This window comes from Coptis chinensis, chromosome 3 (assembly GCF_015680905.1).
Source record: "Coptis chinensis isolate HL-2020 chromosome 3, ASM1568090v1, whole genome shotgun sequence".
Classification (NCBI taxonomy): Eukaryota; Viridiplantae; Streptophyta; class Magnoliopsida; order Ranunculales; family Ranunculaceae; genus Coptis; species Coptis chinensis.
Window position 1 is genome coordinate 104,753,897 of NC_141458.1, and position 25,597 is coordinate 104,779,493.

The 25,597-nt window shown below is 36.4% G+C and overlaps 3 protein-coding genes across 19 annotated transcripts in view; 1 reads left to right on the forward strand and 2 right to left on the reverse strand.

Annotated features, from left to right (window-relative positions):
* LOC147512485 (G protein-coupled receptor 1-like) overlaps nt 1–25,597 on the forward strand; it is a 52,841-nt gene that overhangs the window by 3,535 nt on the left and 23,709 nt on the right. For 2 of the 13 annotated variants that reach the window (XR_015214966.1, XR_015214977.1), the window contains 6 exons: nt 799–1,934; nt 2,302–2,466; nt 2,552–2,630; nt 2,789–3,103; nt 3,203–3,720; nt 4,943–5,788. The gene's annotated coding sequence lies outside the window, so the exon portion shown is untranslated. Of the gene's footprint in view, nt 1–96; nt 505–798; nt 1,935–2,262; nt 2,467–2,551; nt 2,631–2,788; nt 3,104–3,202; nt 3,721–4,942; nt 5,789–25,597 lie in introns of those variants that run through there. The other 11 variants (XM_086595500.1, XM_086595501.1, XR_015214972.1 and 8 more) reach the window with 10 other exon arrangements.
* On the reverse strand, nt 6,268–16,422 carry LOC147512486 (inter-alpha-trypsin inhibitor heavy chain-like protein). 4 transcript variants are annotated; one of them, XM_086595494.1, is made up of 14 exons: nt 15,900–16,385; nt 15,380–15,532; nt 15,070–15,282; nt 14,890–14,979; nt 14,690–14,806; nt 12,973–13,242; nt 12,293–12,449; nt 11,364–11,441; nt 10,972–11,072; nt 9,983–10,153; nt 9,327–9,401; nt 8,326–8,433; nt 8,026–8,125; nt 6,268–7,205 (listed from the first exon to the last, which is right to left on the reverse strand). In XM_086595494.1, the coding sequence occupies exons 1-13, from the start codon at nt 16,281–16,283 to the stop codon at nt 8,066–8,068; spliced, it is 1,977 nt and encodes a 658-aa protein (XP_086451620.1). In that variant the 5' UTR covers nt 16,284–16,385; the 3' UTR covers nt 6,268–7,205; nt 8,026–8,065. The 4 variants fall into 4 exon arrangements, with proteins under 4 accessions (XP_086451620.1, XP_086451622.1, XP_086451618.1 ...); XM_086595496.1 differs by lacking the exon at nt 8,026–8,125 and having other exon boundaries at nt 15,380–15,519; nt 15,900–16,422; XM_086595492.1 differs by lacking the exon at nt 8,026–8,125 and having other exon boundaries at nt 15,900–16,384.
* Nucleotides 19,611–24,810, reverse strand: LOC147512487 (protein trichome birefringence-like 14). Of its 2 annotated transcripts, XM_086595498.1 has the most exons (8): nt 24,475–24,810; nt 23,983–24,228; nt 23,878–23,893; nt 23,708–23,835; nt 23,425–23,583; nt 23,064–23,243; nt 21,830–22,025; nt 19,611–20,783 (listed from the first exon to the last, which is right to left on the reverse strand). In XM_086595498.1, exons 2-8 carry the CDS (start codon nt 24,134–24,136, stop codon nt 19,955–19,957), a joined length of 1,662 nt encoding a protein of 553 aa, XP_086451624.1. In that variant the 5' UTR covers nt 24,137–24,228; nt 24,475–24,810; the 3' UTR covers nt 19,611–19,954. The 2 variants fall into 2 exon arrangements, with proteins under 2 accessions (XP_086451624.1, XP_086451623.1); XM_086595497.1 differs by having other exon boundaries at nt 23,708–23,893; nt 24,475–24,808.

Consider the following 25,597-nt stretch of genomic DNA (forward strand, 5'->3'; position numbering starts at 1 on the left):
TCTAAATGCACATCTCTTAGTACTCTTATATCAACTGCCCACTGTAATTAACTGAATTTCACTTTTTGGCATTTGTTCGAATGAGCTCTACTGTAGTATGAAATATGATGATGTATCTACCAGCAAGGGCGGAGCCAAGGGTGGGCAGCCGTGGCACACCTTGAACTTTCCAAAAAAAAAAAAAAAACTATTTATGTGCATTGGTTTTCCTTTTCCAAAGATGTAAAACTTTGCTATGGTGCTATCCAAATGTATTACACCAAGAGTGTGCTGTTTTTCTATCTCACTTGATTTAAGATTTACTAATTGGGCTGGATTTTCACTAACTTGAGAGCACCTTATCAAAACTCCCAATTAGAAAGGAAAAGAAAATCTCTCTTCTTCTTTGTTAGTTTTTTTTTCTCGCAAAAGTCCCTACTCAAAAACTTGCGCCTGTCAAGTGTGGCTTGTGTCATTGATTCATTGAAAAGCTCTAATCTCTCGTAAGTTCTCTATACAACTGTTGAGAAAGTATTTTCAGCTTTGCATATTGTAAAGAATTGACTTTGGAATCGTATAGAAGATGAGTGGGTGAAAATGGATACTCGTTGTGGACACTTATAACCAACTAGCAAAGTCGGTAAAACCTTTGGGTGATGATACCAGAGGTCTGGGGGTCGAACCCGCCAGCATCAAAGAGTTACTGATCTCATTTAAAACAGGCTTGCCAATCAAAAAAAAAAAAAAAAAAAAAAATTCAAGCTTTTCAAAAACTTTCTTTTTTGGATAATTAATGTACACATGTTTGTGATCAAGTAGAAATGCTTCATCTTGGGTTCCTTAAATTGGGTTAACCTTGAAGACCTTAAATTATGGTGGCTGGGCTCAGTGAAACACATCGGATGCGAGTTTTATGGACTGGGAAGTAATGATGGTACTTCTACTGGTGGTGAAGATTCAGTACAATGGGTAGTAGTGTTCCCGAAGTTACATACGCTTCAGTTATATATGAGAGAGTTGGAGGAGTGGCATCTGCCGTTCCGAAGAGGCGTGGAGATTTTTCCAAAGCTTCGCACATTGACTGTGTATAATTTGATGAAATTGCAAATGTTACCACCAGGTCTCGGAAAGTTAAAAACTCTAGAAGAACTTACTCTATTTGGTATGGAATTTCGAGGTTTCCAAATTGATGATAATGTTACTCTTAGCGCTCAAGAAGTTGCAGTGTTCCCAGTATTGAAGAGCCTTACATTGTCTAACTTGCCGGAGTGGGAGGAACAGGGGGATGAAATAAAGCTTCCAATAAGAAGAGATGTAGAAGGTGGAGAAGGTTTCATCATGCCCTGTCTTTGCGAATTGGAGATCTCTTGGTGCTCTAAGTTGAAGGTGGTGCCGCCGTGCGCACTACTTGTTTTCTCCCGCACTCAGAAGTTTAAAGATAGATGATTGTCCACAACTGACGGGGAGGCAACCTTGCCTTCCTCCCCTCCTTGAAAAGCTGGAATTATGGGACAATACAGGTTTTCTTTCAAAGTCAATATTGCCGCTGCTAATCAGTGGAATTGGTTCCCCCGATCACAACGACACCACCAACAACAAAAATGACTACCCAAATCTCCACTATTTCTCCATCATTTCTTCTAGACAGTCGTCACTTCCCCAAGGCTTCAACCAACTCACTGCAATTCAAAATTTGGTCTTTGTGAATTGTGAATTCCTTGACTTCACTCCAGAGGATTTGAAGCATCTCCCCATGCTTCAAGTACTAAAAGTTGAGGGTTGTCCAATTCTGAAAAAACGCTGCAGAAAAAGAGAAAGCTGGACCACCAATTCCCACATTCCAAAGATCGAACTTAATTTGAAAGACTTCGTCCCTGAATAACCGATTGATCAGTAATCCAGTGATTGATTGATCACCTGCAAAGAAGAATCATGCATCAGCCCAACCCCAACAGGTAATTGATTTTATGATTTTCAAAATCCCTCATTTCTCCAAACACCAACCAACCCAATCCTCAAATCTCTCACTACTTTAAAAAAATTTAATGCCATGAGATTAGTGCACAAATGTTTGTTTTAGATAAGATATGAATGGGTTGTTTTTTGGAAAATAAGATTAAGAGAAATAAGATTTGTTCAGTATTTTATCTACATTTCTGTTTATTCTTGGCCGTTTGGTTTTTGGAAAATAAGATTAAGAGAAAGAAATGATTTGTTGAGGATTTGTTTTTGGAATTTTATCTGTAGCTGCTTCCTCTGTGAGTTTAAGTTCTTTCTCATTAGGTTACATTGCTCATCCTCGTTGCTTTTTCAACTGTGCAGTACACTCAAGACAGAGTCCTTGTTAAGATCAAGTCTGCAGAGGAGAAAACTGTAGGAGGTATTTTGCTTCCTTTCACAGCCTGATCAAAACCACAAGGAGGTGAGGTCGTTGCTGTTGGGGAGGGTAAGACTCTCGGGAAGAACATGCTGGAAGTTACTGTCAAGGTGATTTCATAGCCCTTATCAATGCTCTGAACTGTTTGTTTGTTTGTGTATTGTTGTTAATATTGTTTTTTCCCTTGTTGTCTAGACTGGAGCGCAAATTGTGTACTGGGACATAACTCGAGTTTTATGGATCAACTCATCTTTTATTGAAGGAAAATGACATTGTGGGTATTCTTGAGACTGATGAAGTCAAATAAAACTGCTGGTGGCTTGTTCTTAACTGAGGCTAGCAAGGATTAAAATCCATTTTAATGAAAATTTGTCACTGGATTTTTTGAGTTCCTTTAATCACTGATTTATAATTTAATTTCTGCAATTTCAGGTCGGTTTAGACTTATATATAGATTATTAGAGATTTAGAGCAATTCAAACATTGGGCTTTTATAATTGTGAATTCCTTGACTTCACGCAAGAGGATTTGAAGCATCTCCCCATGCTTCAACTACTGAAAATTCTTGATTGTCCAATTCTGGAAGAACGCTGCAGAAAAAGAGAAATCTGGACCACCAATTCCCACATTCCAAAGATCATCCTTAATTGGTGCGACTTCATCCCAGAATAACCAATTAATCAGTAAGCCAGTGACTTGTTCACCTGCAATGAACTATCTTGCATCAACCCAACCCAACCCCAACAGGTTATTGATTTTAGGATTTTGTAACTCCCATGTTGTTGCCAATTCTTTGATATACAAGCAGTATGTGACTAACTAAAACTTTGTTGTTCCACTTGACAGCCAGAATTTGCTTTCGACTCACGAGACTAGTCAATTAAAGGACTACTTTTTAATTAAGAGATGGATTAAGCGGTGAACGGGTGAACGCGTGAGGACGACATTAAAATTGCTATCAACAGTCACCCATGCATCATCTAGGTATCTTTGAAGATGTTGGGCGTAATAGTGTTGTGATCAAGTAGGAAATGCTTCATCTTGGGTTCCTTAAATTGGGTTAACTTGTCTTTTCCTTTCAAGATTTTTTTCAATCCCAGATCATATTTGTAATATATGGTTTTTCAAGTCGGTTTAATCCAATATGAAGTCTATTGCATGTACAGGTTTGCCTTTTCAAGCTGCAAGTTGTCAAATGTAGAAGACATCTGTGAATGGCGCTTAGCTCCAATTCATATTTTCAAGTAACAGATAGGGATCTACACTCGCCAGCTACTATCATTGCTGGAAGTTTCATACTGGTTGCGTTGGTTCTCTCCTTTTTTCTGATTTTCCAGCATCTTCGATCATACACCAACCCCGCGGTTAGTTTTCTATCAATATGTTGATTGTGACTGTACAGTTATGCTGCGTCTTTTCCATAATTTAAAGATATGTGTGAAATGTTTTCTATATTAAGATGTGATTACAATCCATAATTATTACATTCTATATATACTGTGAACCTAAAGCCTTACAAGTGCAAAGTCCTAATTAACTACCCTTAGTATATGACTATATTTTTAATAATATGGTCAATAAAGAAGGAAAATTGTGAATTGGTGATTGGTTACTATTTAGGAGTTATCTCTTAGGCAGAACTCATCAAAGAGTGGACTGTGCTTCTGCTTCGATGTTTCAGTTATTTGTTTATCAGATTCCATTGCAAACTCTGAATGGCCGAATGAATGTTGGACTCTCTTTATGTGCATTGCGTACATCCTAGTTGGACAGTGCTGGATGTATCATTCAATCTGACTCGCCATTCCATTGTGGACCCCCCCAGCCGTGGAAAATACTTGATATACTATTTTCTCTATTTTATATAATGCTTGGAGTGTAGATCTTAGGAACAAAAATGTTGTTCACTTCATGGTTCCTGTCTATGCAACTGAGTCAGTAAGTATTTGCTCCTGGTTAAAAGTATCCCTGAAGTTTTATTTAAGATACAAGCAGTACACGTAACTCCGGGTTTTGAAGACAAGAAAAAGAGCCCTGGCTATGGTTTCATCATGTCTTGGACTCGTAGTAACTTTGTTCTTCGAGGAATTCATATGTAATAAATATATATATATATATATATATATATATATATATATATATATATATATGGAGGTATCATTTAGTAATTAGTTCGCCCTTAAATTTCTGATGCCTAATTTAGTTGTTATTACTTATTAATTATTCAAAATTTTCAAATGATTGACAATTTTACTTGGAACAAACTTGTGGGCTTCAGTTAATCGTCCCTACCCAAAAATGGAAAACGATTATAGTTTGTCAGACACTAAAAACAGAAGCTAATATTAAATCCTTAATTAGACTGTCTAAGCTGTGTTTTATACATGTAATTGAAGCAGTTCTAGTTTTCTCAGGCATGTTTGATGGTTTCAATTTTTGGCTTTTTTTTTATCCATATTATATCTTTGTTGAATCCAAACCTTTCCCTCACATGTGACATCTTAAGAAATTGCCATGAAGCTTTTGCTTTGTATTCCTTTGGAAGCTATTTGGTATAACACATTATCATTTTTTTTTCTTTGCCAGATGCTATGCTTGACTTCTGCCTTGATGACCAAACTCATTCTATCTGTATCGCAAGTGCTCATGCAAGTTAACTCACTTTGTTTGGCAGATGTCAATCGCCGCAGTTGCCTATATTTTTGTTTTCTCAGCTAAACCGTATCATTACCTGCCCATTTATGAGCATGGTAAGGTCATTTCCGAAGAAATCACAGCCATGATGAAGTTGGAGGAAGATGGGAAGGAGAAACCCGCCACGATTAAACAGATGGAAACTCATGTTGAGTCCTCTGGAACAAGCGTCACTGAGAAGGTTCAGGATATTGTTATTGGAGGTGGTTGACATGTGAGCTCTCTCTCGCTCTGTGTGTGTGTGTGTGTTTGCGCTTAATGAGAAGGTTCATCCTTTAACAGGTTTTCAAGGATGTTGCACTGACTATAAACCAAGCAATAGAACCCGTAGAAAAGGGTGTCACTAAGATACAGGAAAAGATCCATCGCATCACAGTCGACGCGAAGGACAAAGAAGAGCATTTAGAAAATTAGTAGTGGTGGAAGAACATGTTGAGCAAAAAAAATCTCCAGTGGTTGATGAAGAAAAGGTAGTTGCTCATTATGAAATTGAGAGATGACATGAATAACGATGTCGAATTTGGTGAAGAAAAAGTTCCAGTGCCTGACTTTTCGGGGTCGGTTTATTTTGTCATTTGTTATGGTTAGCAACTTAATAGGAGCAGCTGATTGTTTGTTTGAAACCCCTCCCAAAAAGGCATCCAATGAGAAAAAAGATAATAGCAGTCGTCATCTTCCCTTCCCTTGTAGTTTTCTCTCCATGCTTCTTCAAATAAAAACGAGCGTCCTTGGTAACCAGTTTTAGACCAATCACTACCTTACTACCACCATAAACAATCAATATTGGCATTGAGTCCATAGTTTTTTCTACCTAGTTCTCATGATCAATATACCCATAATTCACCTAATAAAGATAACATACAAATTAAATCAAAATTCCCTTGATTCCTTTTAGTGTTGAGCATTGAAAAGCCCCATTTCGAAATAAGTTCTTAAAAAGCAAGGCTTCCCACGGAATTATCTTTTTCTGGTTTAGTCACGGTGGGCTCTTTTCGCACTACTTGGGTGCCATGAAAACCAAATGAACTACAAAGATTTTCTGCCGTAAGCAATTGCCGTAAACAACAAACGTAAAACATAATTTTGCTACCCGCACCTTGAGTGAGGAGAGCGCGAATACTTTTATCATCTGTTATGGATTGGTGTACGGCAGGTCTATTGAATATTGATTTACGGAGGGGTGCTTATACTATGGAAATCTGTGCCGATCCCATAAATTGGAGAGTTAATACCGCCGCCCTTGATTTTATGGCTCTCCCACATCATATTCAACAACTTCTTTTGAAACAAAGTTTGATGTTGATAATACATTGTGAAAACTGAAATGTAATGTTTTTCTTGGATTTTTGAGTAAAATATTGTTTCAGATGCAAGCTTTTCTTCAGTAGTCACTAGTCAGAAATACACCACCCAGCCACACACATGACTCGATGACCACCTAATACTATGGAAATCTTTAGAGGGTGCCGAGATCATGGCTGCGTAGACGAACCACTGTCTTTTTTCAGTAGTCACTAGTCAAAATTACCTTTAATCTGGTCCTCATACCTTCAAAAATATATGCCCATGCCCAGCAGGAGGTCGCATCGTCAACAATAGCTACACCAGCTTCAAAACTTTGTGCGCCTCCCCCACCCCCTTAAAAAAAAATGAATAGCAATATATTCCAGAACATTATACAATGGCCATATATACATCATTTGTAAACGAACTTGTACTAGGAAAGTAGGAAGTGTGATTGCTACTGTGCTGCAGGGAAGGTTACGGGATCATATGATTGCCAACAAACTTGCAGTATCAAACAATGAAGTCATCAATCGTCGCTGCAACACAGAGAACAACAGCTGAGGCAGCCCAAACACGCCAAGGCAGTGCAAAGTTGTGTGATAGCAATTGCACACTGATCATTCATCCGTGAACAAGTCCGAATGCAGCACATGCAACAGCAGCAATTTCCCAGCTTACTGCAACAACTTGAAGCCGCCTTTGCAAAGACTTCCCCCGCAAGCTCTGGCAATCGGGATTCCCCAAATCCTGGAGGAACATTATCAGCTGTCGCAACCAAGTTACCAAAGCCAATCCCCGTTCCTTTCAGAAATGTAATCTTGCGATCTTTAGATTCAACAAGTTTCTGTAGGTCAACTTTGTTTGGAATCTGTTGCCATAAAATCGAGCATGAGAATCTCAATTACTGCTTTTTGGCATGGGTGCACCCAAGTTAACATCCAATACATTCATTTACTTAATATTTGAATAAAAATTTGGGGCCGCAACTCCATCTAAAGAATGAAAGATAAGACAAGTAATCCAACAAGAACTTTTCTGGATAATCGAAAAAAGTAAAAAATAAAAAGTGGACAATTTTTCAGCACTGCAATTGAGTGTCTGCTGAGGGGTCAGAGATTATTTATAAAAAAAAGGACTCCGAATGTGTGGGTGTGTGTGTGGGTGGGGGAATGTTGATTGACTTGATCAATCATACCCATTTTCACTAGCCAGACCTGACAATTTGTAATTCTGTGCTTCACATCACCTTCTTCCTCAATTGCAAGGGTTATTGAGATGAATATGATATCCATTTCAAGCCAAGGAACTCCAAGATCTTGTAAGTAATGATAATTTAAGGAATCAAGTGTGTTAATTTACTCACATGGACTTGCTTTGGTTTGATGCAAGATTTTGGATGGAAAAGAAGGGAAATGGTCAGGATCATGATTCACAAGCCCAAAGTTCCCTAACAAATCTAGACTAAAACACTAAAAGGGGCAATGTACTATTCTTTGTACCAATTTATACAATGTACTATCTTAATTTGACCAATTGATACAAAGACTCTAATTCGCCAAATTAGACTGCCGGAGTGATGACGTGTCAGGTGAAGAAAAAACCTTAAATTAAAAAACTCTAAATTAAAACACAAAATTGTAAAGGGAGGTAAAATAAGATTTGAATACAATGAAAAGGTGAAAACTTACTTCAATTGATGTTGAAGTGATCTTGAATTGCTTGTCAATTTCAATTTAGGGTTTTTGTTTTTTCACCTGACACATCATCACTCCGGCAGTCTAATTTGGCCTGAATTAGAGCCTTTGTATCAATTGGTCAAATTGAGATAGTACATTGCATAAATTGGTACAAAAAATAGTACATTGTACCAAAGTGCACTTTTTGAATAGTACATTGCCCCTTTTAGTTCACAAATCTACCAATTTTATCCAACTACACGGGATAGTATTTAATGAAAACATGAATATAACTTCTCAAATAGCGATTACCTTTTGTACATCAATTGATTGCATGGCTCGCTTCCCTCCTACCGTCTGAAGTAAGATCATATGGGTATACTCAGATGGGAAACCAAACTGTACGCTCATTTTTGTAACCTGCAGGTGAACATTTTTAAACTCTGAAACGGCACAGAAGAGGATGGCTCCAGTGAATCATAATTGGAGCAGTAAGAACGGTGAAACACTCTGTTGCACTCAGTCAACAGCCCAGAAAAAGAAAAGTATATAAAGGAAAATTTGGGATAAAAAATATGGGTGGAAACACGGTTGTGTACCATTTACAAAAAAAGTTTGTAGTTATGATGGAGTTCAGGGGAGCCACTAGGGAGATGGAGCTCAAACTTTGAACTCAAAGAAGCCTAAATCAAGGGCTAAGGGGGGATGGAAGGATTGGAGGAATGGTGATTTGTTAATAATTATGAAAGAAGCACCTCTCTAGTTGGGATAAGCTACGGGGTTGTGCTCATTGTTCGATGCAAAGTTTTCAGTAAGGAGGGCATTTGCCAAGGATTGCGACTCAGTTCTTTGCTCTTCTGAAATATAAACACTGCTTGCATTTTGCAAAATAATTAAATAAAGAACTAAATAAATAATTGCACTTTAGTGGAAGCATGAAGCTGGCATCTCTATCAGCTTATAATGGCTTCGTTACATAGCATCACCAGGAGAAAAGCACCCAATTATCTAAGTCCAATTACCCAGAAACGGATACATCGGACCTTTGGGATGGTAAAAAAGTTGAACATCATAAAGAAGTTTATGGCAACAGATGCTTAGGATCTGACTGAAAGATTACTAAATGGGGTCCATCAAGTAGTTGATTTAACCCACTGAGTGTGCCAACCAAGTAAATCTAATAGAAAAGCCTGCTTAGGGCTTTCATATTATGACCTGAATGTATCCCCATGTAAAATCAGATATGACCATCGAATTCAACCAGACAATCTGACAATTTTGTGATTGAGCCAACTAAAAGAATATGAACAAACCTTGTCCTCAAGCTGTTTACTCTGAGAAATCCATGCTTGGGCTGTGAGTAGGTCAATTTGTTTCTTGACAGATACCTGTTCAGAATGAAAACAATTAAGAAAGGATCACTACCACGTCAATGCTGATTATCAGTGCATCAGAGTTTATTATCTTCCAGAACTTTGACCAAATATTCAAATTTTAACTGTCCTCCCAAACTACCAGTTGAGGCGCATAAAGTAGCTAAATACCCTTTTTTTAAAGAAAAGCATGGGCGGGGTCCCACATGTTTACATACTAAAGAGCAATAACTAGGCACCCTTAACCAACAAATAGGGCCCAGTAGAATTTGCATACTTTTTCAATGACTACCCTGTATAGCCAAAATATCCACAACACTACCTATATCATACTCTTATTTAGGAACTTGGAGCTTTCAAGCCCAAAAACATGTAACACTCAAAAAGAAATAGAAGAAACTTCACTATGGCCTCTAGTTCTATTTTAATCACCGACTTCTGAAGGAAAATAACACTAAACTAGATGAAAAATGTCAATGATGCTCAGCATGCTAAAAAGCTAAATGAACAAAAAGTACAATATGTAATAATCTGCCTCACGTTGAAAACTCCAATATAATTATGACAAACCAGAAGTCACTAATCCAACACCTTACTTTTTCAAGTGGGATATCCTTTGCTCTTTGTACTTTCAAGTCTATATCGAAGTTGCTCATATCTGCTACAGTGCCTCTAGCTTTCAGCAAGTCAGGAAAGTTTCCACAGTATCTGCCATATACAATCAGCGGACTTCCAGATAAAAGATCTGGAATATGGGAAGGGTAGGCCTACCAAAAGCAACAAAATTTCAGTTCGTAAGCCAAATGTGATGCCAATAAGACAAAAATGAAATCTATGAAGTCCCCAGTAAAAAGAACTCGTGAATATTATTTTAATTTAGACAAAAGGCTTCTACATGAAAATCCAACACAAAAGATTGAATAAAAACTCGGTAGATTTGTCTAGCGGGCAACTTCATAGTGCTTGGAAAACTAAATCCTTATTGAATAGCATTCTTTGCTTAAAATGAATTTGCAGGAACACTCAGTTAACCTCATTCACACACCATATATATCACTTGCATAGAACTTTGGAGAGTAGAGATTACATATACTTGTGCAACAATAATTTCTACCAACTTTTTGTGTTTATTTTAACCAGCTTCTTTATCTTGCTAGAACTTAACACAGATATGGAGCTTGCCCAACTTAGGGTGCTCATTTCATTTTCAATTTCCAAACTTATGTAGCTATTTCTCATCAAATCTTAAAGAATGTCCCAACTTTTTCTACCAACCTTTGTGTTTATTTTATTCAGCTTCTCCAACTTGCTAGAACTTAACATGGAAATGGGTAACTTGTCCAACTTAGGGTACTCATTTCTTTTGCATTTTTCCCAACCCAGGTGACTTATTTCTCATCATATATTAAAGAATGACCAAAACCCTAAAAGTTTCTTCACCCTGCATTACATAAACTGAAATATAACAAGTGTATTGAAATAGAACAGAATCATTAAATTGGAATTCGTAGCTAGCTTCATTAAGTCATACGTATAGATGCTACACAGTTCAAACAAATCATATAAATAACTCAAAGAAAAAAACCTCGAGTTCTTGAAGATGCTCAAAATTGTCAACTGTTATATTTGCAAGAACGGTGTTTGAAGCTCTAGTAAATAATCTCTGCATTCGAACTTCAACTGAATCTGGTCAAAAATGAAAATACAACAAAATTTTTATGACAGAGTTCCATGGTGTCCTATTACTTTCCAAGGATACATGGGTAATATACAACAAAACTAAAAATTATAATCACTAACATAAGCCCTTTCATAACGTTAAAATAGTAGAATCTACAAACTCCATAATATATTATCGTTGAACAGATTATGCCTGCTCGAGTTCAGTTAACAAAAGAAAAGGGAGTTACCTTAAAACAGTTTACAAATGCAACACATGCAGAAACAAAAAGCACACGAGTCCAGAAAAGAACTGACCTAGATCGAATGCGGCATCATAATAACCTTGGCCAATTAGAGCTAGCATTTGCAAGAAATAGTGGTTACAAAATTTACCTGGCAAGAGTTTCCAGACATGTTAGGTGAAACAAAAATGAAACCCATATGATGGCAGTTAAAATATGCATATGTAATTGTAATATATTACTCAAAGCTGGCAGAACTAACACAAATCACAATAGAATATTTGAAGAAAGTTATGCAATCAATACCAGAATTTTTCAGGATTCATCATCAATTAAATGCTTTAATATATATATAGGAAGGACCATAGTTTTCTTCCTTTTCATCTTCCAGAGGAGACCAGGTTCTCCAAGCCAAGGAAACTGACTTTATTAAGTTTCCTTAAAATTCATTTACCAATGGAACAAACACTATTCTTTTGCAGTTTTCAGTACGACGTCATTTTAAATTAAAGACCTCCTGGAGTAAATCAAAGACTTCAACTTCACCCACCTTTACTTCTCTTCTTCTCCAATCTCATGCCTCACTCTCTTCAACTTGTTTTCTTCTCTATAACTGTTGCTAAATTTGAGTTTTTCGTACTTGCTTTACTGGTAGAAATTGCTACTTGAGTTTAATCATTAGACAGTTTGGTGTTTCTTTTCAAGTTTATCTAACAATAGTGAACTCCACAGTTTAGTCATTTTTTGCTGGCAATTTAGCTTTTAGAATTTTTTCCATTATGATACTAAATTTTTTTTTTTTCCTTTAATTTAATTTATCGGAAAGGTCAAGAAAGAAAGGCCCCGCATCTTATCTTCGAAGTAAGCCTCAATTTGCATTGAGCCACTGTTGACATGAGTTTGATTAACTTTGTACTGCATATTGAATGTTATATACTTTTAGGGTAGTGTTTAAATAAAGCAAATAATCATATCAAAGGAACACAAATTAAAAACCCTTACCTATGCCAAAGGTCGATATTCGTGGAGAAAAAGGTCCCCTATCTGCCAATTGACTTTTCATAACATCACAAATATGTCTTTCATCTTCAACAGAACCGTCAGTAACAAGAAAAATGAGAGGAATTGAATCAGAAGTTTTGGACAGCATATTCATTGCCTGAAGAAAAACACCAGAAAGAAAGCATGTAACCACTGTTTTCTTGCAAGACTGAGTACATTGAATAAGTGAACTTGAAAGCTAAAGTTGATGATGCTGACTACAGGATATGAGCAAAAGAAGAGTTTTGTGCATTATTTACAAATTCTAGATTTGCATACTGAGAGAGAAAAGTAACAAGAGGACACAAAATAAATAGACATCTTTTACAGATAACAATCTAATTTGACAAATAATCAAGGTCAAACACACACAATCAGTGTCAAACTTTCATTATCGTCTAATTGACTAATTATCATCACATTAAGGCTGATTCTTATCTTGTTTTTTTCTTGTCAAGAAGCAATAACACCCTATATTCCCTCATATCTGTAACTTTGCTTATAAGTGTATGCATACTAAAGCAGACTGAGCGCCAATAATTCAATCACAAATGCATGTTCTTTGAAAAAAAAAGTAGCAAGAAGTAGAAGCAAAGAGCTTTACTGGTATTTTATGCTCAAGGATGAAAACGAAACTCTACCTTATTCATGGGTAGCAAAATATTTGTGCCCCCTCCGGCAATAAAATTAATGGTCATCCACTGAATGGCCTTTTCAATTGTTTCCTTTGTCGCCCGCTCAAGGGATGAAGAGAACATGTAGGTCTCTGCATTGAAAGCTATTATATTAAAAGAATCATCCGAACTGAGCTTTAGAAGGGCCAAATTTAGTGCACTCTTCACATTCTCAAGCGGTGTTCCTCTCATGCTTTCACTTGTATCAACAAGAAAGACCACTTGCTTTCTGAAAACCTATGGCATTCACAAGAATGAGATGAGATAACAACAACAACACTAATAGTTGATCTAATAATAAACATAACAATAATAACAATAAACAGACAGCAGGAAGGTAGAAAATTAGAAAAAGCCACTAATGGAACTAAGTAGTAATAAAATGATAATGTGGAAGAGTACACATTTTATATAAAGAAGAGCAAAAAAGTTGAGAACAAATTGTTCATTCAATTAAAAAGTTTGCAGACACAAGAAAAAAGGAACAGCTTCTCTTATTCATTAGAGTTATTTTAGCAAAAAAAAAAGTTTGACTTAATTTCCCAGTGTGAAGTAGACTCAGATTTGCTGTTTCGGGTGATCCATTTTGCTCCTATAAATTAATTTATGGTTTGTGAAATGAAGGTTGGAAAATTAAGTTTTACCAGTTCAAATTCAAGATATAACAAAATAATAATGATCACAGCCCAAGAGAGATTCAAGATGACATGGAACAAAGAACCTGAGTTAGTTCGATACAGCAAGATCAGGTGCAAATGGAGGAAGCCAGACTGTGAAAATCACGCACTGAACACAGATGGGAGTGTACAAGGCAATAAAGGTCAATGGGCAGCAGTGATTAGAGACAGCACAGGGATAGTTCTAGCAGCAGCGCATGGTATCTCGGATTACACAGCCATAGCACTAGTGGAATTACAAGGCCTTGAGCAAGGAATCAGCTTGGCTCTAAGGCATGGCATGAACAAGATTGAGGCATAGATGGACCCAGAGAATTTGGTGGCATTCATGAGCAAACAGAAGTACCCATGGCGAGCAAAGAAGATGATGAAGAGAATACAAGATATGCAAGCAAAATTTGTTTATTTTTCTTTAGCACATGTGTATAGGGAAACAAATAAACTAGCATAGGCACTAGCTGCTAATGTACCTAATGTAATATTTATTGAAATGGTACCTAGTTCATTTGCGGAGGATGTAAGAAAGATTGCATATGATGATGCAATGGGGAAAGAATATCTGAGAATGTAAGGACAAGTTTTATTAATCAAAAGGGGTAGGGGACCTCTCTAACAACCTCGCTTACTGATAAAAAAAAATAATAATGATCACCATTCACTTCTTGAAGTCTTAATCATTCAACCATCTCAACACTGTCAAATTTGTTACACCAGGTGTATGATGATATTTGTTTTGATATCAAACCAAAATATTAGTTTTTATCATCATTTTGGGCTACACAGTTCCATACCAAAGCAATGGTCATCGTTTGAGGTGTTAAAATACAGAACACCATAAGGTTTAACAACAAATTTGTTATTAGAACCTTGCCAAACTTGATGGAATTGGCCAATAGTGCAATAAACCACGCCTCAATCTCAAAATAGTTCATATCATACAGTCATGAATCCAGAAAAAATAAAATAAATGAAATGAAATAACCTAAAATAAAAAGGCATTATTTCACCTTTATCCTATTGTTATTTCCTGGAAACAGGTACAAACAGAATATATCCCTTTGATCCAAATCATGAACTGATGGAGATTGCAAGAGAAGCCCGCCAGAGGTATAACTGGAGGAAACCTGCAAAGATCCAAAGAACTCGACTAAGATGACAAGCACCACATATTAAACAAGTTTAAAATGTCAAAAATAAAATATCTTACTGCATATGAAATATTAAAGTTGGCATTTGACCATGTCATAACATCTGCTTCATATAAGAAACCCAACTTTCCCACTTGACGTCTTATTTCCTAGAAAATTGCATGCCATCTGATTAGTTCATATATGTTTTTCAGTCCATAAAGTTCAATCAAAACTCTTATAAATAAGTAGAGACTGACCTTTAAAGGATGGCTAGTTGTCTTGCATAAAACTTCTACTGCAGTACCCAAGTTCACATTTAACTCTATCTTTTCTCTTTTTGCAATTTTCTTCCCAGCAGGAGTTACAAATTCGGGGAAGTCAAAAGGTATAATAAGAGAAAACTGTCCGGCATCATATAATAGTTTTTGAGACCAACTGGCTCTTATCGAGATATTAGACCCTCCATCAACCTGGAGGAACGGTACCACGCAAGAAACATTATATCAACAAAAAATAAATCAAATCTAAAATAAATGAAAAGAAAAGCGTGAAAGTCTTGTGTGGTACCTTCGGTATCGTCAAGGTATATATATGAGGTTTCAAAAATCCCCCATCTTCCAGTTTTGCTATTTTATCTATGTCTGATTGTCCTTCCATGGAAATCAGTTGAGTGGAATATGCTCTTCCACTAATTTCAACCTCGACACCTAGAATTGAACCCTGTTAGCCAAATCATATCTTTCTTGAGAACGAGGACAAGTACATTCAGTAATTTAAAAGGAACTTAATTTCAAATGTAATCGTACAACTTAAATCAGAATAATATACAGTTGTCGAAACACATTGCCACTTTGTAAGACATGGGAAGAAAGCATGTGTGTCTCTACCATTAGAACAGTAGCAAGTATGAAGCACAAAGCTCATGTTGGAAGATAAAAGCAATTAATTGGTTTCACCTCTAAAGTGTACTCCAAATTTTGACAGGGTGTAATTTATCTGTGTGACCAAACTTTATATTAATTCAAACACAAATTTCAGCATACATAAATTGCAAAAATTAAATAAAAAAAAAAAAAAAAATTACTACCTCTTCACCCATGGGAATAGCAATCCGACAATCACAACTCCGACTACCCATAACACAATGAAGACGCCAAGATCCAGACATATTAACAAAAGCAGTATCAAAATAACAATCAGCTTCAACCTGAATGTTATTCATTTGTAAAGGAATTAAAGCAGGTGGATCACAACGACCATGTACATGAGGTTGATAACTAGGTACATCGGGATTATCAACTATTCCCGGATCAGATATTACTGCATATACCATAAGTGCCGTTGGTAAATATACATTTTGATCCATTGATATTATGGGTTTTGGTGCTGATATGTTCCGGTCTTTACCGACATATACTCTTTTGGATAGTTTTATTCCGTCTTCTACTGATTTTATAAACTCTTCTGCCATTGGATCAAAGGATTTCTTTTAGGGTTTTCAGGAGATGGAAGAGAGGAGAAAATGGAAGGTTTTTTTTTTTTTTTTTTTTAGTGTTTATGTGGGATGGTTTTCTGTTTTTTGAAAGCAACGGACAACTTTTAGTCATTTTCATGCAGGAGTGTGATTCTATGGTCCTTGGGTCTTATGAGGAAATATGGCAACCAGATCCAGCTGGTTTTTGTTCTTTTGTGGTCCACAAAAAAAAAAAACAATGGAAGGGTCTTTTGGATGAGACTGTTTTTAATTGAGTGAATATATATAAGATAAGTGCTGAAAACAAATGTCAGACTATTTTAGTTATGAAGGAAAAGTATCGTTATAAAGGTCCTATTTGGTCTAGGCTTTATAACTTGTGATTGAGGTGGAGGAGATGGGGATAATTGTTTGGAAAGACCAAGTTCGTTCTGAGCGAACTGATTACGTATTTATTTCTCACTTTTGCGGAGAGAGTAGAATCAGATCTGATATAGTTCATATAGGAGGTATTTATAGTTGATGATCATAAAAATCCATGCAACATATATGCTGACAAACACAAATGTAAGGTTGAGATTGAGAAAGAGTGTATAGATGGTGTTGGTAGGAATTATGTAATGATGGAGAGTGGTTACAGTGGTTTGTAAATTTGTGGTGTGGGCATATCGTTGGGGATTTTTCTAAGTCCAAATGGTGTGACCATTTTTTTATAAGTCAAAATCGAACGAACGAACCGCCGCCGAATTTCCAAAGCGGTAAACGGTGTGACGTACGCGTTTTAGGATTCAACTTTGAAAAAAAATTCAAATTACATTTTTGGAACTCTTGGACCGGTGTGGTAAGGGTTGTTTGGAATAAGTCACAAACGGTGTGCAAGTAGTTTGGGACTTAGTCAAAACAACGCCGGTCGTTTGGACTAAAGTCGCGGTGTTTGGGACTTAGTCAAAACAACCTAATCGGTTGTTTAAGTTTTGGGGTTTCAATTCAATTTTTTGAGAATCAATGACATACTTGTAATAATTGTTTTTTATTTTTATTTTTTTTTAAACCAATTGCACACTTGTAATAATCGTTTTTTTTTTTTGGAGTCCGCCCAACACAAATTGGGGTTCGGCAGTAACAAATACCTTTTTAATTGAGTGAATATCTAACTACTTTAAAGAGAAAGACCTTGTAAATAGTGACATTTGCCGTTTATATCTCTCAACATGTTTGGTTATTACAATTATTATTAAAAGATAAATACGTAATAAAATATATTATGGAAGGGTAAGACTGGTATTTGAGCGATAAAATTTAGACGTTTCCCTCTTGATTTAGCACATTATTCTCAGTTTTGCAAATATTTGCAATATTGCCACTGTCCGACTATTCTTTTTTGAAATTGAGACATTGTTCTAATTTTTTACAAACAATTGTAGAATTGCCACTACTAAAAAAACTGCCCGCTCACGTAGTGTAGCCACGTGTCAAGAAGCTAGTATATATAAAACTAGTATACTGCTATACAGTGGGAGTGTGAGCAGAGAAGGCAAGTGAAAAGGGAGAGGGAGAAAGAAGAGAGGAGAGATTGAGAGGGCGTAGAAAGGGAGATGGACGAAGAAAAAAGACGAAGAATGAAGACAGACAGACAAACATAAAGAAACCAATCAAATGACTTTTTTTGTCTACAAACTATTCGCCAAAACGTTTGCTCCGCTCAGTTGATAAGTTTTGAAAACAAAATGGAGAATTTTCGAGACCATTTTAGTTATGAAAGAAAAGTATCAATCTTTTTATTATAATAGTCCGGTCTATCTATGTATTTTAGATATCGTTGACCATGGATGGACCATTATAATAGTGGTCAAACGAAGGTTTGACAACTTTTGGTTTAGATCATGGACCATGTGAAGAAAAGTTCGTGTTTTGTCCACAGGTTCGTTAGTTGTATGTGATTCTGAACAGCAAACGTTTGTTTGACATGTGGCTTGTTGGGGAAGGTGAGACGATGACAGTTTGGAAAAGGAAAGAACAAATCCATCTGGCGGGCATCGTTAAGAACGGACAAGCTGGTCACAGCTTTCGTGTGAAGTAACGGTCTGAAGTTTTCGAATTTTCGATGGAATGCTGTTAGACGGCAATCTATTAACTTACTAAGGAGGCAATGTATTAATTCAAGTTCCACATGAAAATATATTCTTATGATTTGGATTTTGACTCTAATCAAAAGGAAGGAAAAGGATAAATATGAATTTAACTGAATGTAGCCATCTCACATGGACACATGGTCTTACACCACTGAAGCGAGCGATACTCTAGTAATCAACGTGAAAATGCACCTAGTACCGTGAAATTCAATTGGAACTTTGAGTAATGATGCACCTTCTTATGTAATATAAATGTGCGTGTTTTTCTGCACGACTCTTTAAAAAAATGATTATAGTGGAAATGCCAATTGCACATTTGGTAGTGGGAGTCTTTGTTGGCAACCATTTGATGAAAAAATAATAATATAATATATCACAAAAGCGACTTCCACCCGAACTACCTCTCACATCCAAAGTCCCCAGATGAGTGACACGTAACCATTCAGACCTCAATCCTTTACTAGATCATTCCCATTATACAATCTGATATCTGTATGGGAAACATTGGTGTTATTGTGTTAACTGTTAAGGTACCCAAAACCTGTTGCATATGGCAATATATATATATATATGCACAACTTTAACTTTTAAGACATTCCTGTTCTGCATTTCCTTTATGTAAGCAGTTATGTGTTTCAGATTGGATTGACTCATCACAAGATAGCTCTGCTGGAGTTGAGCGGCCTCCTTTTAGTGCCTTCAGATTGGCACCTCACTCTATGCACCTACATACCTATTATGGAGAAGGCAAATGGGACAAAAAGATCAAATTGCCATTTAACATTTAAATTTCACTAAACGACGGTCCTAAAAGTTGGTATGTACTATGTAAAATCCCAGTCCATTTCAGTAGTAAGACAGTCAGACCTTTTCTTTGGGAACACTGAACTGGATTCTCCTGTAAATTTGGTACCTTGATCGACTGACATGTTTTAAAATTCTCTCAAAAGCAAATTATAACACATCAAGATTCTTTAATCAAGATTCTTTAATGGCTTCAAGAATGCACGCAGAAATGGAGAGGAATGATTTCTTCAACTCTCCTTTTTTTCTTATCAACTTTAACATTTTAACATTTGCAGGTAAAAATACTTCTGAGTATAAAGCAACGTCTTCTTACTGACATTTAACATTTGCTATGTGATAGTTTTCAGACCACAAGCACTAGTATAAAGCAATCAACCGCCGTAGAACCCACATGCTTTCATTACTGACAGATGCAAATTTGGCTATCCAAATCTTTCGGCAGTTCCAACAAATAGAGAAAGAGACAACACTAAAGAATAGGATGTTAATGAGGGTTAAGAAGGCGAAAGGGCTGTAGTTCTAAAGCCATAATCTGAACATATCGGATTCCAGAATCTGAAATCCTTCAAAAGAACCTCAATAGCATTAACTTCTGTCAACCTGCTTTACGTGTGACAATGTCGAAGCAGTATCAGTTGCTTCACCAAACAATCGGTGTCAGATAAAAGAATCTTCTTTGCTGATTACAACAATCTTTCCGTTTCTCATTCCAGTATGAAATTTTATGGCCTATATTTGTGCAAAGAGAACCTCATTCCATGTATCAGGAACCCCAGGGAGGCACCAGTGCAAGCAATCTTGCACACCTGGTGTAGCTTTGATACTGTATCTTGATATGTGACCCTCGTCTCTCAGCTGCGAGAGAGCAGTTATGTCCAATAGTTTAACCCCCGTGCCATTAACAGCACTAAAAGCACTAGGATCAGCTGACTCGTCTTGTAAAACTTCTTTCCCTCCAGCCAATGGAGTGGTATTATCACAGCTTCCTCCTGAATTCCAATCACCATGGAAGAAATGCCTGGGTGAGATGGTCCTGAAGAAAGCTTTAAGCTTTGGATGTTTTGGAAGCTGTGAATCCAGCCACTTGACAACACTGTAAATAGCAAGATCCTTGGCACGCCCTATCTCTGCAATTTTCCTGTTGGTGTTACGGATACCCCCGACGTACATAACCCATCGATTTGCTCTAAGCTTCCCCCTGTTCCAGTGGTGTCCTGTATTAAGGACAAGCACGTCAAACTTATGAAGGTATCGACGCAAAAACTCTGGTGGCCGATCAAGGTGCATGGCCCAGTCTGTGGCTGGATCTCTTATGTTAATAGGTTCCAAGTCACATAGGCTAGCAGACCAGTAATATAGGATGGTGGTATTGGTGCTTGGGAACCGATAAGCCCAACCATCAGGGCGTGTAGCACCATGAGCTTTAACAAGGCCATACTCCCATCCGACATCGAGAACATCCGACCTCTGTTCACCACCAGTTACCATACACATCAGAGACTGAAATTGTTGCCTTCCTAGTGAGTCCCCAACTATGGCAATAGTCTTGTCCTGCATCCTAAAATACAACATCATTACTATCAGCATCAAACAAGTCTACTAAAGGAAATGATTGAATGCATCATGACATAATGGAAATCCAAGTAGTTTGAGAGATGTCGACTCATTCACACTTTTGAACAAAGTCAAAATCTGGCATCCATGAATCTTTTCCCATGTACTCTGGCACTGGCGCATGTATGCAGCATTATATTGAATGTGATGCAAGTATAGAAGTACAGCTCACCAAATTACACAGAGATGCAACCTCAGCAAGTCAGCACTTCATTACAAATTTTTAATTTATTTTTATAAAAGTAATAATTATAATGTGTCATACTCATAATAAAGAGGAGTGTATATTGCCTTTATGTTTGCTTCAGCCATACGTGTTACACCAGCACTAACTGCAAGATGACAAAAGGTTTCGTTGCATTTGTTTGCAAATATATATGGAAGATAAGTTCCTGTAAATGAAATCGGGGATTTTTCAAAAGTAGCCCGGCCGTGTTGAAATAGTTAGAGGCAATGGAGAACAACTACCACACAAGATTGCATCATGCAAATCTGTCAAATGAAACCAGTAAGTTTTTCAATAGTCAGGTGTGTAAAATAGTTGAAGCGATGGAGAACAACTATCATAAATATTTGCATGATGCTGATCCACAAAATTCTATTGGCGAAAAGAAAGACCAGTACTCTATAATGTTAGTAGACACTGTTAAGGAGTAAGTGGTACAATGGGTACCACAGTCAAACAAATGTCTGATGGGTCCTTCTCCTGTTCAGAACTGCTCATGACTTCATGCAACAATTGGGCCGAATCAGATCAGAATTTAGTATAGGATGAGTTCCATAAGGCAAATTGAAAGGACAAACCAAGTTAGATATAATCATGCTATATGCATCATATAAAATTATTACACTAGTTTAGACATTTACCATATTATAAGACAGGTAGGATAAATGTCTTAAAAGAATCCAATTAAGTTAGACATTTGGCTGTTAAGCATATCTATGAGGTAGATACGCCGACATAGAATACCTTAAAAGAGAACAGCATACCTTTTCAAGAATGATGATCCTTTAAAATCTGGCATCTCACAATTATTTGGATGCCATCGAAAGCTTTCATAGGAAAAATCTGTGCGCTGGGTTAGTCTACAAGCCCACATTCCAGACAACCACTGCTTACAACCAAAGCCAGAATACAAAGGTCTCGTACTGTCTTCAACCCATTTTCCCTTGGCATAATTACAGGCTGTAAAAACATTCAAACTGAAGAGTCAACACACACGTTTGGTACTTGACAAAAACACCTAAATCCATCTAAAATTAGATCAAATACAGTTGCACAGGTGAAAGCCTAGGGTTACAAACACAGACATATCTACCATCACACCAAGTTCATTTTACTTGATACTAGAGCAGTGACCTCAGCCGATGTAGAGCAGGAATGGAAATAAACAATACTACTGGTATGGCTTTGCCTTCTTAGCAAATCGCATTACCCGTGTATATTGTACGCCAGTATTATTACTCTCATTCTTTTAATTGGTTATCACTATTCTTTGTTAACTTGCAAACTGTTAGATGTTGCTTGCTACTCAAATCGTTAAATTTAGCCATTAAATCAATCATTTCTCAAGCTGTTTTGCTAAAAAGAAGTCACTTCATAAGGTCAACATAACCAAGATTGGCAAACATCTTATCAGACTCATCTCCACTTACTTGATTCAGTCTCCCCCCTCTCAAGAATTTTTACAACAACTAAATAAATACATGTACAGAGTTGTGATAGTTTTAACTATTGGAGGACATCTAACAATTTTCTAAACATTTAGTGATTTGTAAACTTTCTGAGGCATTTGACAGACAATGATTCCAATCTAATCTTTGTTGAATCTTAATACGGGTTAGATAGTCAACCATATTCAACTGAAGTTACACAATACCACTATGATACAACAGTCTTTAAAAAAAATCTTCATTAGAGTACCAACATCGGAAAGTAAAGCAGCCTAAGAGAATAAAAGAACAAACAGGCAGCCTCAAACTCAAACAAGATAACCTTTTATGTCATATGAAGTCATATTACCTCCAATAAGCCTCATAAGTAATTTATTTACATTTAGTTTACACTTTGTGAATATGGACATCCAATCTAAAACTGTGTCCAATCCAACAAGTGGTATACTAGCTGGACCGCAGGTCCCTGAAATTAACTTCTGGGGAACATTATCACAATCATGCATTCTTGTGAGTGTCAACAATTACAAGTACAGAAGTTGGACTCTACCTTTCTTTTCCACAAGATCAGTGCCTAAGTTCTCATCCTTTGCTGTTTCATTTGAAGCAGTATTTACAGAACCCATTGTCACTCCTGAATTAAGAGTTTTCTCAACAAGTTCTATACTTGTTTCTCCACTGAGATCACTCTTGGATTTCTTCTTTTCTACTGAGGAACCTGATGGAATCTCTGCATCACCGTAAAGATAGAAGAAAAAAATCATTATGAACCAAAACATAGAACCCTACTAAAAGCTCGGTACATTGCTTCAGCAACCCTAAATGGGATAAGAAAAAGCTCAGAGACTTGTGAAGTTACATTGATACAGAACCAACTACTTAAAATGCAAATTACAAACATGACATTCTACCTTTCTTCTCCTCAAGGTCTATTGTTAAGTTCTCGTCAGTTTCTGTCTTGTATAAAGTAGTGGTTTCAGGATCAGGAGTTTTGTTTACTGGTTCTGTCTTAGTGTCACCATCAAGGTCTTGTTTGAGTTTCATCTCTTCCTCAGAATTATATGGATTGCCTGCATCACGACAAGAAATTAAAGGACATAAGAAATGTTTAATTCTGGACAAAAACATAGTATCGCTATAATAGGTTTCCTATAGAGGGAAAACAAACACTTGAAGCCAAAGAGATAAGAGTACCTTTCTGCTCAATGAGAGGTGTTGTCTCTTTCACATCGGTTTTATCAGGAGGGTCAGATATTAATAGTTGCTTATCCTGCTCATTTCTCTCTTCTCCTTCCGGAACTCCTTGTACAAAATCTTCTTTCACACGAATATCCGTTTTTGAATCTATCGAACTAGTCACAGGTACACCTACAATGATTTCTACACCAAAACAAGCAAGCATACATAAATCATCTCATTCACTGAAACTCAAACTGGAACAACCTCACATTAAGCATCAAAACACAAACCTGGGGAAGGCTTTAATAATGGACTCTGAGGCGGGAGAAACGTGGCAAGAAGTGGAGTCCCATCCCATGCCCAAATAATAATAGTCGTGCAAATGAGAGCAATAAGGATAAGAGAAATCTGTTTACCCCTTAATCCATAAAACCCTCCTTTCATCCTTACATATATATAAACCAAACTCCAACCTTATATCTGCCTAAAAACACCCGCAGTCATTTTGTAGATTTAACATTTCTTCAGCCTCTTTTCTGCACAATTATAAAATTGTATTTTCTTTACACTTTCTTCTTGTATTGAACGAAAAAGACTCACATAAGTTGGAAGATCTCATTAGTATAAATAATAAAGAAAGTGAAATTGTAGTAATCAGCTGTTTTACTATCTGATAACATGTTCTAGAAAGATCCATAATAAAAACAGAAATAAATCAAACAATTAATTACAACTAGATCTCTTCTCTCTTTAACGTATAATAATGACGTGGACAGATTTACCTGAAGCGAAGTTGCAGGGGAAGTCAAATGTGGGAGAGGATTTGAGATTTGAGGAGAAGAATGGAGTGTTTGTTAAAAAGATGATTAACGAATAGTTTTTTTGTGTTTGAATTTATTAAGAAAGAAACTAATTGTCCCGTAAAATAGGGAGGTTTGATTAATAATGAAGTATGAGATTAATTGAATGCGGTGTGTCGTGTGTGTGATTCACCGATCGATCAATGAATGCGTCATGACACACCATGCATTCGGACACACATTCTACATTCTCTGTTGCTATTGTGGGCCTTTTAAAATTTTTATTTCAAGGGTGGGTCGAATAGTATATTGGATTTTTTTTGAAGATTGAGCTTGGCACACCCATAAATACATGCATTGCATCCACGATGCACGATTGGCAACTCGGAATACTGCCGAACTTTAGAATTCGAATAGCTAGTCAATGCCTAATGCCCACCCAATGCTCACCCTTAGTTGTCCATACGAGAAGGAAAAAAAAAAAAAAACTCCTTGCTTGACTTTTTGCAATCCCAATTAAGTGCCCCGGTAATTTTTTTTCACAATTTACTAATTACTAACACCTCCCCTGTATTCAATTTATAAAAAATTAATTTTCCAATTATATTTTTATTATTTAGTAGTATAGAATCTAATCTTTTGATTCAAATACACTAAATTAAATAATACGCTTAGAAGACAAATTTGAACTAAATCAACTTTATTATATCAATTCAACTATTTATAATAAACTTAAAAAATAAAAAAACTTACCGCTTCAATGCATTTCTATTGTTATTCTCTTACTTATCTCTTTTATTATTCTCTTATTTCTTTTTAGACTAAAGCCTAGACACTCACACACACATATATATAGCTTCTCCAATTACTAATTCCTACTGAGTTACTAATTATAAACTTTTAATACAAATCCAATTCTAATCTTATTTGTATTGTCAATATTAACTTTTCCTAATATTAACTCATGTTTACTAATCACACTATTTTATAATTAATTAATATCTAACTCTCTTTAACTAAATTTGCTATATCTAAAATTACTAATTCCAACAGCCCTCCTTTAATTTGAGATCTAACCGGTTCCTTTAATTTGAGATCTAGTAGT

What these genes read in the sequence shown, in the direction of transcription:
- LOC147512486 (XM_086595492.1), bottom strand. Translation starts at nt 16,283, where the DNA reads ATGGCAGAAGAGTTTATAAAATCAGTAGAAGACGGAATAAAACTATCC. An exon ending in CAACTAGCCATCCTTTAAAG is followed by an intron (nt 14,980 to 15,069) that starts GTCAGTCTCTAC and finishes GCAATTTTCTAG; the next exon opens with GAAATAAGACGTCAAGTGGG. An exon ending in TGATGCCGCATTCGATCTAG is followed by an intron (nt 11,073 to 11,363) that starts GTCAGTTCTTTT and finishes ATTTTTGACCAG; the next exon opens with ATTCAGTTGAAGTTCGAATG.
- LOC147512487 (XM_086595497.1), bottom strand. Translation starts at nt 24,136, where the DNA reads ATGAAAGGAGGGTTTTATGGATTAAGGGGTAAACAGATTTCTCTTATC. An exon ending in ACCTCTCATTGAGCAGAAAG is followed by an intron (nt 23,584 to 23,707) that starts GTACTCTTATCT and finishes GTCGTGATGCAG; the next exon opens with GCAATCCATATAATTCTGAG. An exon ending in GGATCATCATTCTTGAAAAG is followed by an intron (nt 20,784 to 21,829) that starts GTATGCTGTTCT and finishes GTTGTATTTTAG; the next exon opens with GATGCAGGACAAGACTATTG.